Below are 18,020 nucleotides of genomic sequence, written 5' to 3'. Positions count from 1 at the left end.
TAGTGTGTGGTGTCCCTGCCTGCAGCAGGGGGGTTGGAACTAGATGATCTTAATCTCTTTCTAACCCTAACTATTCTATGATTCTATGATAAATAAAATGAGTAGAAGATTAATTAATCATAAAGAAATGTGAAGAGAGTCAATACTTGTCTACTCTGAATAAGGTATTCTGAGTGAGAGAGTTTCAAGGAGAGATTATTGGGATTACAAAAATTTGGTGTATTTAGTTTTTCTTTTTATAAATACAATTACCTGATTTTGTCCTTGTTAATCAATGTGTTAAAACTTTTCTAGTGAATGAGATGCTTGAAGATACCTACAAAGGCATAACCATTAAGCACACAATTTTTTTTTCCCCGATTTAGATAGTCTGCTTTCCATTAACAGCCTTCTAGCCTCACTTGTATAACCTCAGTCTCTACATTCTTTGCTAGAAGCTATACTTTTGATTTATGTACTGTGGCTACCAGTCCTGTCTATACTGCCTTTTTCTCCCACTTCCCATAAAATTCCATTTTTATTATCTTTAACATTTTGTCCTAGAAGGAGTGGTTTATAATGTTAGGATTCCTTTATCAGTGACTACAGCATTTCAGTATTTTCTGCTAGTTAAAAATCATACATCCACTGTAGATGTTATATTAACACTGAAGATGCACAGTCAATACATAATTAGTAACCATGGAAACATGTAATACTGGACAAATGCATGGACCAGCACTTCACTGCAGATCTGTAATGAAATAAAGCCTTAAATAAATGCACATGGTCAACTGATCACAATTATACAACTAAATTACGTATTCTTCATCATCCTAATCCCTCCCCATTTTTAAGGGAATATCAGGAATCCCAAAGCCTGACTTACCCAACTAGCTGATGCTTGACTAGCTGTTCCATCACATGGATAACAGTCCACACAAGAGAAAGGTAACGATTCTCGTTAGGTCAGCAAGAAGGTATGCGGGACAAAAGTGAAATTAAAAAATTACCTTGCACCCAGATGTTTAAATAGTTGAGGTACAGACAGGTCTCCAGCAAAAGAAAAGTAAGTCAATTGCTTATCAACTGCCATTTAGTCCACATCAGGTTAGCATTCCCTAAATTATCCTATTAGCTAATTTAATTGGTAAGGATAGAAAAACTATACTGAGTTTAAGTAAGATGACAGCCTTAATGGTGTCAAAGTAGCCCCTCAAGCAGAGGGCAAATTAGACCTGGTAGAAATAGGCAATTTCACACACATATACACAACATACACATATACACATATATACTTATTTGATATAGAATATAATACATTTTATATGTACATATATTAATTACATGCATACCAACTTCAAACTAGTTGTCAGGCATACTATACTAAGATAAGTAACAAAAACTAAATGTTAGAAGTTTTGACTATTATGAAGCAACACATTAATCAAGAGAGACCCTACTTGCCAGTAAATGCATAACACAGTGTCCACCTTTTCCCAAATTTAACACTGCAAAAGTCTAATTTTCAGCTTCTCTAGTTACCTAGCATGTGCCAGTTATCAGCTCTCTGTTAAGCACAAATGCCTAGCATAGCCTTCATACTCACTTAACTACTACTCACATGAGTTAAAGAAGTTTACATACAAAATGGGAAAAATATGTCTTGACTTAATCCCCTCCTTCGAATATTTTCCTATAGTGGGCAAATCATTCCCTCCTTTCACTATGTTTTTTCCTACTTACTATTCAGTAGAGGCAGTGTCTTTGCTTATCAATCAGGACAAGATAGCAAATATCAGTGAGAGGATACCTGACCTGACAAAGCAACACTTACAAGAAAGGAGACAACACTTGATTAGATAAAGAAGCATCAAGAATATCTTCTGAATTAATGCAGGTGAAAGTGCAGAAAACCAACACATGAGTACATCTGTTTGCACTGTGATGAGAAAGCAGAAGTCCCTTCTTCCATCCTGCCCTGGTTTCAGCAGTAGCAGTCATTTTTTCTCCTTCTTGGTAGCTGGTGCAGTGCTGTGTTTTGACTTTCGGGCTGGGAACGGTTGCTGATAGATAGCACGTATGTTTTGAGTTACTGCTCAAATGTTCGGTTTGTCCAAGGACTGGGCCTCATGCTCTGCCAGGGGAGGCTGGGAGAAAGGAGAGACAGGACACCTGACCCAGGCTAGCCAAAGAGGTATTCCATACCATAGCACGTCATGCCCAGGAGGTAACTGAGAGTTACCCAGAAGCGCTAGGGCTCTGGGGTGAGGGAGGAGGTATCAGTCGGTGCTCAGTTGGGCAGGGTGGGGTGAGTTATGGGTCGGTAGCTGGTGAGATGTTGTATTCTCTTCACTTGTTATTTGCTTCATCATTATTACTATTATTAGTGGTAGCAGTAGTGATTTCTGTTATACCTTAGTTCTTACTCTGTTCTTATCTCAACCCGTGGGAGCTACATTCTTCGGATTCTCCTCCCCAACTCTCCGGGAGTTGGGGGAGCAAGGGGAGGAGTGAGTGAACGAGCTGTGCGGATTGGGATTAAACTACGACACATCCTTATCTATCCCACCTGTGCAAACCAGAGTCTCCTCACACTGGCAAACCTGAAGTCCCTCACTAAACTGTTTTAATTTTTAAAGCTGCAAAAAACTAATCTCCCAGAAAGCGGAGTAGTTTTCCATTAGCTTAGCCACTTAATTTTATTTTACATAGACTGAAAAATGGCAGAAGAGTATGAAAGAAAGAACAAGGTCTAAAAGACTTACAGTAGAGGTAAGATGCACATGAGCTTTGCACATCATTCACATAGTGGAGCACAGGTCTGCAGAGCCCAATGCTGAACCAGATCACGCAGCAGATTCAAGAGGAAAGGATGTTTTTTTTCTGTCAGGTTAAGTTTCAACTCTTTCAGTTCCCTGCCTGCACAGCCACACAACAGGTTATGCCAGCACAGTGCAGCATGGCAGTAAGAATCAACAGTGATGACAGAACTATGCCTAAAATTCCACGAGGCACAAGATTAAATCAGGACAAAGTCCTGTTGGGCTCTAAAACTGTGACCAGTTATAGCAGACTGCATGGTACCAGAAGAAAATTATCTCTGAATAACACAGCTTGAGAAGTAGTGAATGCAGGAAGATAAAATCCCTGACAAAGTGCTGCATGTATTTTCCTAAAGGCAAGGTAGGTACAGGGAGGGCCTGTTCAAACTCAGTATTAGTGTAGAGATGCTTTTTCTGTTATTCTTCATCTACAGCTTTTATAAAACATTGTAATTGTGCAGCTTATTTTGGATGTCTAAAATACTTTTAGTTACTATTGAACTTTACTTTAGGCTAGCTTAGGAGTTATTTCGAGGCTAGTTAACAAAAAGCATCTCTTACACCTGTTTAGGTACTTTCTCTAGAGTATCCAAAAATTCAAAGGACATGCCCTCCCCCCACACCACCCTCCTAAAATGCACAGGAACAGTCCAAGAGCCGGTATCTTTGCGGACACTACCTACTGGAAGACCTCCTCAGCACTACGTACTGGAAGATTTCTCTGGTATGCACAAGAATTGTAGGAAGTACACAACCCTGTGGAGGCAAAAACCAGCAAATACTGTGTCTATACAATTGTTTCCGTTTGGTTCAAGAGTGTGGACTTCAAGCTATCTCCTGATGATGCCAAATCACCATACTCCGGTTCACAATGCAGAGGATCAAAGCACAAATGCTGAACTCATTTTGGATAAAACTAAACAACATGTACTCCAATAATGCATCTAATGCACTCCCTCTGACCATTACTTACATTTCACTCCATGGGTTTTGAGCTAGCACGAAGCAAAATATCCTGTGAATCTTAAGCCCCTGGTAGAAAGTTGTTTGCTGTACAAGTCTGCTTCTCTGAGGCTGCACTACTTACCAACATAGACTTCACTTAAATCACAAAAGGTAAGTTACAGTCCTACAGTATAAGTTACAGGATTACAGTCAAAGGACTTATATAGGTGCAGCATGAAAGCAAAGGTTTGTTGCGTGTTTTTTTTTAATCACTTACTTATAGTTGAAGAATTAAAAGAGCACCTACTTATCCAAATACAAAGAATTTTTGCATCTGCCTGTTTTCTTTTGCAGTGCCTACTAGTTGGAATGTCACCATCTAGGGGGTTAAGTTTAAATTCATGCTTTGAATGAATTATAATATATACATTGTTACTGCCTCAAATGGCTCCAGGCTGATGTTTTCACAATATCTTAAACATAGAGGAAGCTCTTGAATGCATCCTAATTGTTAGATATTTTCTAGATGCTAATGAGATCTCAGTGGTTTTGTCTACATATTTTTCACATGCACAACTGAATTTACTTTCTAGAGGGTGAAGTACAGGTAGAACATTTTTAGCAAGAGTTTGGTGCAGAAAAAAGATCTGAAGAATAATCTAGAGACTTGCTAAAATTATTGGGGAGGGTATCAAAAGCTGCTACTATTCTGGTAAGAAATACTGAAAGTGATTACTATTTCACATCTAAATCTCCCTTATGATTTGATGAGTCCTTACAGCATCTTACATATAACAATAACAAAACATAAGACACACTATCAAGGAATTAAGAGATTTTCCTAATATTAAGGATAATCCGTGATGTCCCAGTTTAATGCTATACCGAAATTTGCCTCAGACGCCTTTTCCAGAAAGATGTTCTGTTCATCAAAGCATGCAAAAAAAAAATCTACTTCAACTCTTTTCTGATGAAACAATGGTGAAATGACAACTAATATTTTCACTAATTCTCTTTGATCAGCTGCCAAGCGAAAGAGAAAAATCATGTACTGAAACCATTGTGCATAAACTAGAGCTACACCCTTTGGAATAAAGAAATAGGAAAAGGCAGGTTGAAGCTTAACTATCACAGGAAATTCTTTAGCAGTTGTTTTTTTTTCAGCAGTTGCTTTCAACACGAACTTTAGAATTTCCATTTTTACCTTCGATGCTTAGGAAACAAGCTTGACTCTTACTCAGATAAGAACCTCCTGCACATTTGAAACACTAGTAATAGTTTTAATTCTCACCCTGCTGGAATTTGACTGACAAGATCAGACCTTAAGGTTTTACAGCGTACATCCCTGCTGCGGAACAGAGTATGTTCCTGAAAAACAGATGTCAGAAAAGCATTAGGTTCTGGAGCAGTTTGAATATACTCAACTCAAACCATATATATATTACTAATATGAGCATTCCCACCTTCCGGAAGTTCTGTGCCTTGCCTTCCACCCAAAGAACTATGCCTCACAGAACTACTCTGTAGTCACACCAACTTGAAAAACTTACAAGATTTTTCTCAAAAATCTTCAACACTCTCCTAAGACTCCTGATTTATTCTACATACCTTTTACTGGTTTCTTCTTTTCTTTATTTTCCTAAATTAACACCAGAACAAAAATCTGCATATCCAGAATGGCTTGGAGTCCCTTGAAATGGGAGGGATTCGCATTCTCCCGCTCACTCCCCAACAATTTTCAGCCTGACCAATTAAAATGGTCATTAAAATAGCCTTTTAAATAACTTGAAGTACTTTCATTCAGATTCAGCTAAAGCTAGTAGCTAGGGAGTTACACCTCACTGATTTACTACATACATCTACTGAACAACATTAGAGTGACTATTTGGGAAGGAATTACAAAAACATTCTCCCAAATCTCCACTTTATATACTGTTTGTTCTAAAATAATCTCCAAATTTTCTCAAAGTATTAAATCAATTATGAAGTTTTAATTGGAGGGAGTTGCACACATACATGTATCTGTTGTGACTTTCTCATTATTATCCACCAAAACACTTTGTCCCTGCACTATCTTTAAAAGATATGTTTCAAAACATTTTTCCTCAGTATGCTTAATTTACAGCTCATTTCTCCAAGAAGCTGACTTTGAAGATCCTTAGTTTGCTGTAGGCTTATTTAATGTCTCCCCTTGAGAATTTAGACAACTAAAAAAGGACAGTAATGTTAAAAAAAAAGGAAATAAAAAGTAGCTGTTCCCTTTAATCTTTGGGGTTTTCTGCTTTTTCTGGAAACAATAGGTATTTTTCTCACCAGATATGTACCTATTTTTAGGCATCTTGCTGTTTTCTCATGACTTTTTTTTTCCCCCAAGATGAAGATTCTGACAGAGAGTAGTACATAGTAAGCCTCTGGCTTCTTACCATCTACACTGCTGTGCCACTACTCTACTGAATACAGAAGACCATGCCAATGGGAAACTACTTACTACTTGGATCCCTGGAAATTTTCTTCTTCCAGAAACATGCACCACCACCCAAACTCTCCTAAGACAAGATTTGCAAGTACCTAAATAAAAGGATACATACCTGCCCTACACCATCTTCTCTTTTACAGTCTTGTCTGACATCAGAATCCCATGAAAACTGTTTCAGGAGGGGGTAAGAAATAGAGTAGAAGTCTACTGGCTTGCCAAATTCCCAACTAGTGCTACATTCGGTGTCTCTTCAAGAATTTCTGGTCGAAAGCTGTACAGACTTCACCTCAGGCCTTGCTATCAATCTCTCCTAAATGGCCTATCCCAGGGCATTAAAAGCAGCTTGCTAAGAAAAAAGGGAGTGTTATCTTTTTTCTTAAAGGTGCCTATTCTGTCATTCATAGAGCCCCTAGGAACCTTCCCCTTTTGAGTCAGATCTGCAGGATACTTCACTGCAATTAATTTTAATTTCTGATGTATATTGTTCTTCATCCATACTGCTTTCCATAAAATGATTCTGAATAAAAATGATTCTGCTCACTTCCCAGACTTCAGTATGAATTTAAATCTCCCACAGCATACATTAAAAAATACACACACACACAAACACACACACACACACAAATCCACCAGCCAAAACAAAACAAAATGTGAACTATCAAATCCACACCATAATACGATATACTTAAATTTCTACTTCCCAATTTCAGGTCTCAACAGTCACATATGTTATGGAGGAAAACCAACAAAATAAATACAAGAAAGATTTTTTTGAATGAAAAATATTCCACATGGATTAAAAAATCCCTCCAGTATAAAGTACAATGAAGGAAATTAAGAATATCATAACCACACAGTAAGAACTTAAAAGCCCCAAAAATTTTATAGTTCCAAGCCCAAAAGCATTCTGCTTCTTCACTCTACTACATAACTGATAACATTTAATTACAAAAGAAAAAAGTTGATCTGAGAAGCATGCATTTCTATTGTTGCAGTCCTAAGTACGTATGCAATACTTATTACTCTATTGGACTATTTAAACACTTCATATGTTGAATACATAATGAACCATTAAAGACTACTGTTCCAGGTAACGCACTTGCATATGGAGCCAAATTAACATTGAGTCAGTTCTTTTGGGTATTGGTATGTATCAAAAAACACTTCACTGCTCAGAACTAAGTTTTGTAATATTCAGCTATTCACTAAATCACTGAAGTCAGTCAATGGAAGTTTTGCTATTTATCTCATAGTATGAAGAACAGATGATGTGTTTTACTCCTTACAGGATATCGTCAATATCACTCACCCACTTTGTAATAGTAGAATAGAGCCCAGTTTTACAGGATTTTGCAAAATGTACATAAAGGAGATTATTCTTGAGGGCTTATGCTAATTTTTTTCCACTTGGCAAATTAGCATAAAACAGGCCTCAATGAAAACAAAAGAAGTAAACAAAACACCACATACAAATCTCCAGCAAAATGAGATTTTCTAAGATAAGATTCATTAAGCCTATTTTTGCCAAGCACTTTTTTATGCAATTACCATTGCTTGTAAACTTCACTTACTTTTTCTTAATCACAAAACAACTGAGAAAAGTAAAAGGCTATGCTAATTTATTCATTAATTAAAAATATCCCACATTAAAAAAAGGCTGTTACCTGCTCATTTTCCATGTGGTTGTTTATTACCCTCTTATTCTCCAAGAACAGCTTTTTCAGTCATTCTGCTAAACTTTCAAGAAGAATTTTGTCATATGCAAGACTACTGTTATGAGGACATTTCAATACAAGAGGAGTTGTGTACTACTTCTACACACAGGAACAGAACTTAAATTATTTCTTTTATTTAATCTGCACATTAAGACCTTATAAACATCTAACAAGTGCTAAAATTTGTTCTTACTTTTAGTTAACATGTTCTCCTGCAGCATGATATCAATCTCTCAAATTGCAGGCAATAAAAACTATATTTGCTCATTAAAAAAAAAGAATTTCAAGCCCATTAGCAAAATTGTTTCAATCAAAAGTATTTTCCCACATATTCAAAATAAACTTTTTTTGCTTTTTCAATGGTTCAAGCTAAGAAAGAAAATCTTAACTTTCACTTCACACAGACATTGTAAAACAAACTTCTTTGTTTGCAAAATGTTAGAAATTTCAAGATAGACATTTCCAGAAAAGGCTATGGGTGACATTGTAGTACAATAAAGAAGTACCTCTCAACAAAGGTGCTCTTCTCTCTTACTTGAAAAAAAAAAAACAAGCAAACAGAGAAATAGATACAGCTGAATCAACATTACAGGGGAGAAATTCTGAGTCTTTGTGTCAGACATTTGTATGCTACACACTCCAAAGCATGGGCTAATGGTCAGATACTATGTTATTATAAAGACAGCACATCAACTAAAGTTTATCCCAGAACTAAGTTAATTCTCTTGAACTAAGTTGATTTTCTTGAAAACCACAATCGCTGATTTTTAAGTTAAGCAACATACAGATTTTTCCCACAATACCAGGAAAGGGACAAATAGAAATCTAGAAAAGTAAATGAAAGCATAATATAATGGATAAACTCTATACTGCTAAATATGATCTTCAGACATGGAGTATGGGCAAAGATTAAAGTCTTTCAACTGCAGTTAAGAAAACTCAAAATCAAGAAACACTGGTTAGACAAGACTTCTCACTCTGCCTCTGTAAGAACACATAAACCTCCAAATTAATGTCCATTTATTACATAAGCAGGTATTAACTAAAACATCCATGTACAGCTGGGAAACAATCTCTTGCTTTACATTCCTTTAACTTCCACTTCTTTCTGTTCAAAAGAAACAGTATTACAGCAAGCAAATTAAACTGTAAGTTAAAGAGTCTGCTGTACCAGTGTGATTTCAGTCACCAATTTTTGTTCCACATTGCACATCAAAAACAGGGAGAAAAAATCCATGACTTTTTTCCTCTTTAAGTAAGAAGCAAAAGTTCCTATTCAGCACTGTTAAAATTATAAAAAGGAAACTCAGTAATTGCATTCATCACTAGACATAAAAGCTTATCATTGTGGCCAAACGAAAAACAAATAAGAAATGGTTTTGTGAAGACTTACGGCTACAAATGGCAAAGAAAGAGACCTCCTAGTTTCTATGGATAAACTCAACATTATGACAGCCTTACAGTTGGAAAAGACAAAAATCAATGTTGCTCAGTCTAGAATGCTTTACTTTTAATGGAACTACAGCACTTCTCTACTTCTAGAATTCATTCACTGAACTAAGCTTTTGGAAGCTATGGCTCCTAGGAACAGCTACTGACTTGAATCTTTGTTTTGAAGACAAGTGCCTACAAGATGTAGTTTTTCACAGAAAAGCAGACCACAAACAAAAAGCTAACTAACTTCAATTTAGACATTTAGGCAATTTGACACTAAGCCTGAGCAAACTTAATGTCAGTCCTTACCCTCCCACCCACGCCTCTGTAAGAAAGCTCATCATAACTTCCGATACACGTCCAAAACACGAACAGCATCAGCATCAAGAAAAGATCTTGCAACTTGCATGCTATTAAAGAAGAGTCTTAGAGGAAAGTCGTGAGAAGGTACCTCATGAAGTAGGAGAGAGGTATATGAATGTTTGGACAAAAAACTGACAGCATATATTTCTAAGACAGTCTGACTAACAAATAATGACATTTTAAGCATTTTGTTCCCCTCATTTCTCAAAGTTAACTTTTACAGAACTTCTACACTGACAAACTTCAGATCTGCCCAAGTAAACTCTATTTGGATGGTGTCCTCAAGCAGACAATGCCTTCACTAGCCAAGAGTGCTAGATTCAATGTGATACATTCAGACACAGTGTACATGCAGGGTTATTTCAACAAACTAAATGGTCTCAGACACTTAAAGATACTAGTGTAACCTTTCACACTACAGTGTGAAGTGGCTAAATAAGGTCTGAGGTTATGCTTCCAGAAACATTAGTCTGCTTTATTGTGCAGCCCCATGGAAAAAACTGGCATTCAAAATGTTTTAATCTTTACTTAGAGAAAGAAAGGAAGAATAAAGTACCTAAAGAAGAAATCATTAGTGAAAGGTTGCATCTTGCCAAAAACCCTTACACCCTCTAATTGAAAAAATGTTTCATAAAGGTGAAAAGCTGTATCACTGCTTTTTAAGCAATACAGGACAACTAAATATGGTAAAACTATCCTGAAAAAGAAAGGCTGATGTTGTTTTTCTTAAACAAGCATGAAATGATACAGAAAGAGGAGTAATGACAGAAAAGGCTGTTTGTCTCTAGTGATTGCTCTTGCTAACAGACCTCAAGAGCAGACAAACACTGCTGAAGCTTCATTAGCCATTTGACAAAGTTTTATCAGGAATATTCTGAAAAACACATGTAACAAAACATCAAGTTTTGACCAGCTACACTAGATGCTTACTGGACAGAACACAAGAAAAGGGGAAAACAAAAAGAAAGTGGGGAAGGAGAGAAAAAAGGACAAAGTAAACTAGCAACCAGAGAGAACCAGTCTCTTTCTCCCATCAGGCTAGTGGAGATGGCAACATCATTTTGATCTCTCTGGAGGTTTCTAGTCAAGGGTCTGCTTAGTCCCTCACGTAACAAGAAAGGTCACAGGTTATATAACTTTTGCCAATGTCACCATCAGTGAAGGATGACCTAATATTGATTCAACTCTGGGCACTGCATCTATTTCTTTCCCCTTTCATAGCCAACTTCAGCATCACAAAACTCTGTACTTACTAATCCAGGTTCAATATCCTGCCATCAGTAGTAACTCATTAAAAGCCATTCTGTTAAGAGATATCCCAAATATGAAAAGCTTACCAGGGACAACCAGAATAATTCCATATTAATGTCTGTATTTTACTAAGGAAGTTTTGGTGCAAAACACTGCAGACAGCAAGTATACAACTCAATCTTTATCATAAATGTGGATATTTTTCCTCTTTTTCCTCATTTGTCTACCCCATATTTCTTGTTTCTCTTTGTGTGTATTTCTTTTTAAAAATAAGATATCCAGAGCACTTACATGACAAAGCTTTGGCCACTGTTAGCCCATATCTCCTCCACTATCTCATTCTCCATCACAAAACTCTCCCAGACTGACGGTTAGCATCACAAGTCCCTTTAAAATGTATTTTACCATAAGGGTAACCTCATGACAACATAACACTGAAGCTCTATTATTAGTTTGCATGCCTGTGATAAGTAGCAGTGGCAGAAGAGGGAAAACCTAGATTTGGAATTCAAGTGAGCAGTATCTTTAATATGAACACTTCCTTCAGCACTAGGGATGAAGACAACACCAATAGTTGCTTTCTTTTCTTGGGTTACAGAATGTCTTGAAATGATAATAAAGATTAGAACTCAATTTTCTACCCACAGACTAGCACGACTTCTTATTAGCTTAAGACACAACCCCCTGGTTTACAAGTTTCACAGTTTTGTATTTCATCATTGTATATTATTTCTTCCTGCTTCCGTAAATAAGCTTAAATCTACAACTTTCTGATACTCAAAAATAAACATGAATATCTGCAAGTCAGCAGATATTTTTCAGGTTCCAGGAAGACAGTTCTTTCACATTGAGAAAATGTCCTAATTATGGACTCCATTCTTTTTATTCAGTCTTAACTAAAAGACCTTGACAGTTTGGATATAAGAGAAGTTAACAAGTTTTTGGTTGGTTGTTTGATTTAGAAAACAAACAAACAAAAAACCCCAAAACACCACCAAGGTGCTGCATTCTGTATAATTTTGCATTTGAACATAGTAAGTTACTTTAGCTAAACAATAAACAAACTTCCTACTTCTCTAATGTATTGTACCTGTCTGAACTTGTCACAAATTAAGAAATATATATTTGTTTCTAGATACGAAGCTAGCAGTGCACACACAAAGGTCACCTAAGCAAACAAAAATACAGTAGCTTACCCAAAACAAAATAAAATGCAATTTAACTAAGCGATGTGACAAACATTATTCACTGTGTAATAATACACTCTGGAGCCATATGCATCAATCTTGACAAGAGACAAAACTAAAAATAAGCCCACATAATTTTTTTATGTCCCGATTTAAAAATAAACACACAACATTATTTCAAATAAATGCAAAAGAGTAAGTAAATTTAAATTCCATCTGAATACTATTACAAGGTGCAATAATAGTACTTTGTAAACTGAGTATACCAGGTCTAATAGGAGCATAAATCTATATGCCTATGCTGGTAAGCCCCCAAGCATACATTGCTAACAAAACAAATGGCTATGATCTTCATTAGAAAAGCTAAAGAAGTTGTTATGTTAATTACCTAATTTCTGATCACTGAGCTATTCTAAATGATTAAAAAAAACAAAGCCACAAAAAAAAAACCCAAAAAAACCAAATCAACACCAAACCCCTGTTCATACCTAACCTTTCCATTCCTAAACTTATTCCTTCATACACCATCCAAAAAGCAATTATTAATTCATTTCAATGAGGAAAAAAACCAAAACAAACAAAAAAAAAAAACCCAGAAGAATGGATTTTTCATTTTCTGGTTTTCCACAGCTAAAACAGCAGAAACAACTAGGGGATCCAAACCTAAAGTACAAGTACTCTCTTTTAGGTATTAAAGGAAATGTTAATGTGGAAAATAATCAAGTTTGGCCAAATATATGATCATAAAGTAACACATTTATGTAAAATTCTGCTTCGTGTCTACAAACATCACAAAAAGGGGGTTAGGAAAATTGCTAGAAACCAACATGTCTCCTTTCAAGATGGCAAAATAATTCTTTGCAAATATTTTCGGCCTTCAGTTCAAAACAACAGCATTAAGGGGTAAGGGCTACAACTGTTCTTTTTGCTTATACCTTTTGTTTTCCCTTTTTGCTCTTTTCAGTGGAATTGCAAATTATGGTACAAAGTTTAAAAAGTTTAATAGTGTTCAAAAAGGATTTACAATGCAAAATAAAAACCTACGTGTTCTGAAAGATTACCTGAATCTACCTTAGAACTTAAATCATTATTTAAATGCATATTTAAATAATACACCATGTGTATCTGATACTGCATTCTGGGAACATGTCCAGGTGAAAATTATTACAACTCACTGACAAACAGAAAATAATAATCCAAGTTACATAGCATGAAGTTGTACCAAATAAGCAAAGAGCATTATGTTAGCAGAGATGTCCTTCCCACTGTAACTTCTGCAATAATATGCAATTGCATGCACGTCCTAGCTTTTGGGAACAAAAGGTACAAACTCCCCAGTTTGACTCATAGAATGAGTTGGGTCGGAAGGAAACTTAAAGATCATCTAGATCCAGCCCCCCTGCCATGGGCAAAGACACCTTCCTATAAATCAGGTTGCTCAAAACCCTGTCCAACCTGGCCTTGCACATGACTAATAGGGTGGATAGGTCCATAATGCTTGCATCTGGTCAAACCTACTCTGTCCTCATCAAGGATGTGACTGCCCGAAATTGGAAGGAAAGGATTTCTGCTTCCACTGTACTGTGCTTTTCCAGCTGTCTACTGTCAGCATAACCTTGCAGCCGAAGGCTTCTCAGGAAGAGAGGGAGGGTCTCCCGCCGCCGCGGCTCTAGACCGGGCGGCGCCAGGGTTCAGCACCCGGAGAGGGAACAGCTCCGGCCACGCCGGGTCTCCCAGCAGTCACCCCGCAGCCGGGCGGCCCGCGGGCACCGGCCCGGTCCCGAAGGAGCCGTGACACGGGGGCGCTCGGGGTAAATATCGCTGGGTTTAATAAATAACTTTCGGGTTTATCCCAGACCTCCCCTCCCATGAATGCACCCCCTTTCACTCCGAAAGCTTTCCGGCTCCCAAGCATGCTCTCAACGCCGCTTTTTATCCAGAAGCAGTCACGTCTCCCCAGGCTCCAGATAAAAGCTACTGAGCTTGACATGCAAACATTTCACTAAAATCTCTCACCCCTTCCTTCACCATAAACGCTATTTACGCCCTTACGCACTCGAACCCCCCGGGGCTTCATTTCTGGGCGTACCGCGCTCCACGGAACACTGGGATAACCGCAAAGCCCACCCCAAAGGGCGAAGAAACACCGAAGCCTGCAACACACGTACTGGCTACGGCTCTAGGAACCATCCTGTGCAACCATCGTATGTTATGTACCAGGGGTTTATTAAAGGATCGTCCATGCGCTATGAGCAGCGGCATCGTACGTGCCCTCCTCCTCCCCACAACAGAAGGCACACGGGCATACGCATTTCTCCCTCTCCCCCACCCCCCGCCGAAAGAAAAGGCCACGGAGGGGGAAGGGAAGGAGTCATCCTAAAGGTGCCTGCCGTGCGGAGCGTGCCGCACTCAGAGGCACCCCCTGGGGCCGGGAGCCCTCCCGCCGCCGCCGCCTGGGGAAGGCAGGCCTGCCTCCCGCCGGCCCGCAGCCTGCGCCGGCCGCGGGCTCCCTTCTCAAACGCCTTCGCACTCACAGATCCACCGCGTTTGAAGGAAGCCCGGCGACGTCTGAACCCCCTTCGTCCCCTTGGGCAGGCGGCCACGTCCGCACCCCGTCCCCTCCAGACGGGCTATTCCCGGGCCAGTCCCCGGGCTGCGGTGCCCAGCAGCCACCCGCTCCTTCGCCCGCCTGCGGCAGCGGTGCCCGGCGCTCCCCTGCCTCGCACACACGCTCCCCGCCGCGGCGCCGCCCCCACGTCCCGGGGCCCGGTCCGAGGCCTCGGCCACAGCACGCACGGCGGAGCGGCGGCTCCCTGCGCAGCGGCAGCGCCAGAGGGAGAGCGCCAGGGCAGCCGCGGGACGGCCTGACGGTGCGCACCGATTCGCGGCCGCCTCCCTCCTCTCCCCCTCCCCGCCTCTCCCCAGCGCCGTACCCGGCCACGGCCCGTTACCTGTGAGGACCCCGACGCGGATTTGGTGGTCGTGGTTCGTTAAAATCATTCCCTCCGACGCCATGTTTCCCGGCGCAGCCACCGCACTGACAGAAGCGAGCGGGGGGGGGGAGGGGGCGGGTGCGCGAGAGCGGCGCGAGCGCAAAGAGGGAGGAGCACGGAAGAACGGGGCGGAGCCAACCCGGTGAGGGGCGGGGCTAACACAGGTTGGGGCGGGACCAGCGCCAGCCCGGCCCGGCGGATAGAACTGCGAGCCGGCGAGCGGAGGACGGGCGTGCTGGGGGAGGCCCAGGCAGTACCAATCTATTGTCGAGAGTGCCGGGCCTCCCGCAGGCAGCCGCTGGTCGGCGGGGGGGCCGGGCCGGGCCGTGGCCACTATCAGCTGTGTAGCCCGTGCGGTTCAGCTGCCCCTTACGGCTCGTTTGGGGGGCTGCAGCGCTCAAACACACGCACCCCGAGGTGCCGTTTCAGCGGCAGCCACGACAGCGGGGGCGAGGCAAGGGGCGGCTCCGCCCGGCAGCCTGCCCCCTGGCTCCCCCGCCGCTTCACGGGGGTATGTCGGCTCAGGCAGAGCACTGGCTGAGTCTTAGCCGCCCACCACGGCCGCGGAGGGCCCCTGAAGCAGCTCCCTCACTCGGGTGATGGCACTACTGTGCCATGCTAGTGCAAGCCCAAGGAGCCGGTGAGGACACTCAGGGCGGGAGGGGGGCAGGGCGAAAGTGCGGGCTCCGGCTGGCATAAACCGGCAGTGAAAATGCAGGGCTGGTGCTTCTTCCAGACGTCTGGCGGGGTTTCACGTCCCAGCCAAGTTGCTCTTGGTCCCCAGAATCCAAAGTCGTTTTCACCATCTGATTACACTGGTAACAGTTAAATTCTTAAGACCTCTGATAACAGGAAAAGATAAATAGCAAGGATGGTAATCACTCTTTCCTTTCCTTAGCATGCAGTTTAGAAATACAAAATCTTCCCAACAACTTTTGAGTCCTCAGGGCTCAACAAGGCATATTTGCAATCTCGTCATAGAAACATGGAATGGTTTGGATTGGAAGGAACCTTAGAGATCAACCAGTTCTAATCCTGCTGCCATAGGCAGGGATGCTTCACACTAGACTATGTTGCTCAAAGCCCCATCCAACCTTGCCTTGAACATCGCCAGTGATGGGAGAGTCACAGCTTCTCTGGGCAACCTGTACCAGTGCCTCACCACCCTCACCACAGCAAAGGACTGCTTCCCAATATTTAATCTGAATTTCCCCCTTCGTCTTAAAGCCATTTCCCTTGTCCTGTCACTCCATGCCCTTGTAAAAGTCTCTCTCCAGACTTTTTGCAGGCCCCTTTAGGTACTGGAAGCTGCTCTATGGTCTCCACAGAGCCTTCTCCAGGCTGAACAACCCCAACTCTCTCATTCTGTCTTCATAGCCCCTCTGATCATCCTTGTGGTCTCCTCTGGACTTGCTCTAACAGGTCCACCTTCCTCTTGATTTTGGGGCCCCAGAGCTGAAGTCCGTACTGCAGGTGGGGTCTCACAAGAGCAAAGTAGACGGGCAGAATCACCTCCCTTGACCTGCTGGCCAGGCTCCTTTTGATGCAGCCCAGGACATGGCTGGCTTTCCAGGCTGCAAACACACATTGCTGGGTCATGTTGAGTTTTTCATCAATCAACAGCCCCTTCTTCTGAGGCCTCTCCCCTTCCAACCCTTCCCCTTTCCTCTGAGATTAAAACTGTTGTTATATAGCCTTTAGCTAGAGCAACTTAGTATCACAACAAGTATCTTTACTTTCTCTTACTTGAACTATATGGTCTGGGAAATTGGAAATTAATTTTTGAAGTAATTTTGAATTAATATCTAGGCAAATGGCTTTCATGTTTGACAGCAACATCATCAAGTGCAGATGATAACCCATTGTCAAAGTTCAAGCTCTCTGACTCTGGTAGACATCTGTATTTTCAGGTAGTCCTATTGAGATTTCAGTACTATCTTGATAATAGTCTTCCAGATTACTCACCTTTTGATTGTGTACTAACAAGCAATTATTGAAAGCATTTTTAATTTGCATAGACATGAATTCACCATTTCAGGAGTTTCCTCTTTAGCAAATAATTTTTTGATAAAGACTGCTAGTGCAAAAACAAAGGCCTGAAGAAATATCCTATGTCTCAGGGAGAGTCACACTAGTAGCACTTTGATGGGGTGGTGCACCAGCACACGATATCAGTATTGCTATATTGGCACAGCAGTTGCAGTGTGTGCAGCCATAGAGACTGAGAATTCAGGCTCCAAGGATCTCTGGTTATGCAATGGTATAATACAACATATGTGGGTGGGTGTAAGCCTGAACCCAAACCAGCATGGTTACTGAAGATACACTGCATCGCTGGTGCTCATACTGCTGTTTTCTCATGGGTTCAGTCACTACATGTTGAATATTCTGCTGTAGACAAGGCAAAAAGAGGTTGTGTTTTTTTTTTTTTCTCAGATGTATCTGAAATTATCTGAAGTACAAGCAAGTAGCTTGACATCTTGTAGCTTCCTGCAGAGGATTCTCACACCCTACACTAAAAACAGTATTGTTTATTCAGAGCATCTCACAGGCTCCCCATGTAGCCTGTTGATTTGTTGCTCTTGTGGATGTTAAGAAAGAGAGGCACAATTCAGATTCACTGGCAACATTAGCTTTAGTATTTCCTGGCTTATAAGAAACTACTAGTGGAATGTGGGGGGGATTTTTTGTATAGAAGTGTATTAGAGGATTGTATTAATGTAATTAAATAGTTTAAATTTACAAATTTTTAGAAGGCTGAGTCAAGAAGAAGCTGAAATCAATATGAGGGTTTTTATTATCATGGTAGTAAAGTCCATGTAAACTAGACTGTTAGCATAATGGTAGACCCA

The 18,020-nt window shown here is 40.7% G+C and overlaps 1 protein-coding gene across 4 annotated transcripts in view; it reads right to left on the bottom strand.

Annotated features, from left to right (window-relative positions):
* GPHN (gephyrin) overlaps nt 1-15,228 on the bottom strand; it is a 286,661-nt gene extending 271,433 nt beyond the window's left edge. For all 4 annotated transcript variants that reach the window (XM_031049092.2, XM_005149265.3, XM_034062164.1 and 1 more), the window contains exon 1: nt 15,127-15,228. In XM_031049092.2, coding sequence (XP_030904952.1) covers nt 15,127-15,190 — 64 coding nt within the window. In that variant the 5' untranslated portion in view covers nt 15,191-15,228. The remainder of the gene's footprint in view (nt 1-15,126) is intronic.
* Nucleotides 15,229-18,020: the final 2,792 nt, after the last annotated feature.

Source organism: Melopsittacus undulatus, chromosome 4, assembly GCF_012275295.1.
Source record: "Melopsittacus undulatus isolate bMelUnd1 chromosome 4, bMelUnd1.mat.Z, whole genome shotgun sequence".
NCBI lineage: Eukaryota > Metazoa > Chordata > Aves > Psittaciformes > Psittaculidae > Melopsittacus > Melopsittacus undulatus.
The sequence above is the reverse complement of the archived record's forward strand: the minus strand, read 5'-3'. Positions and strand labels throughout refer to the sequence as shown.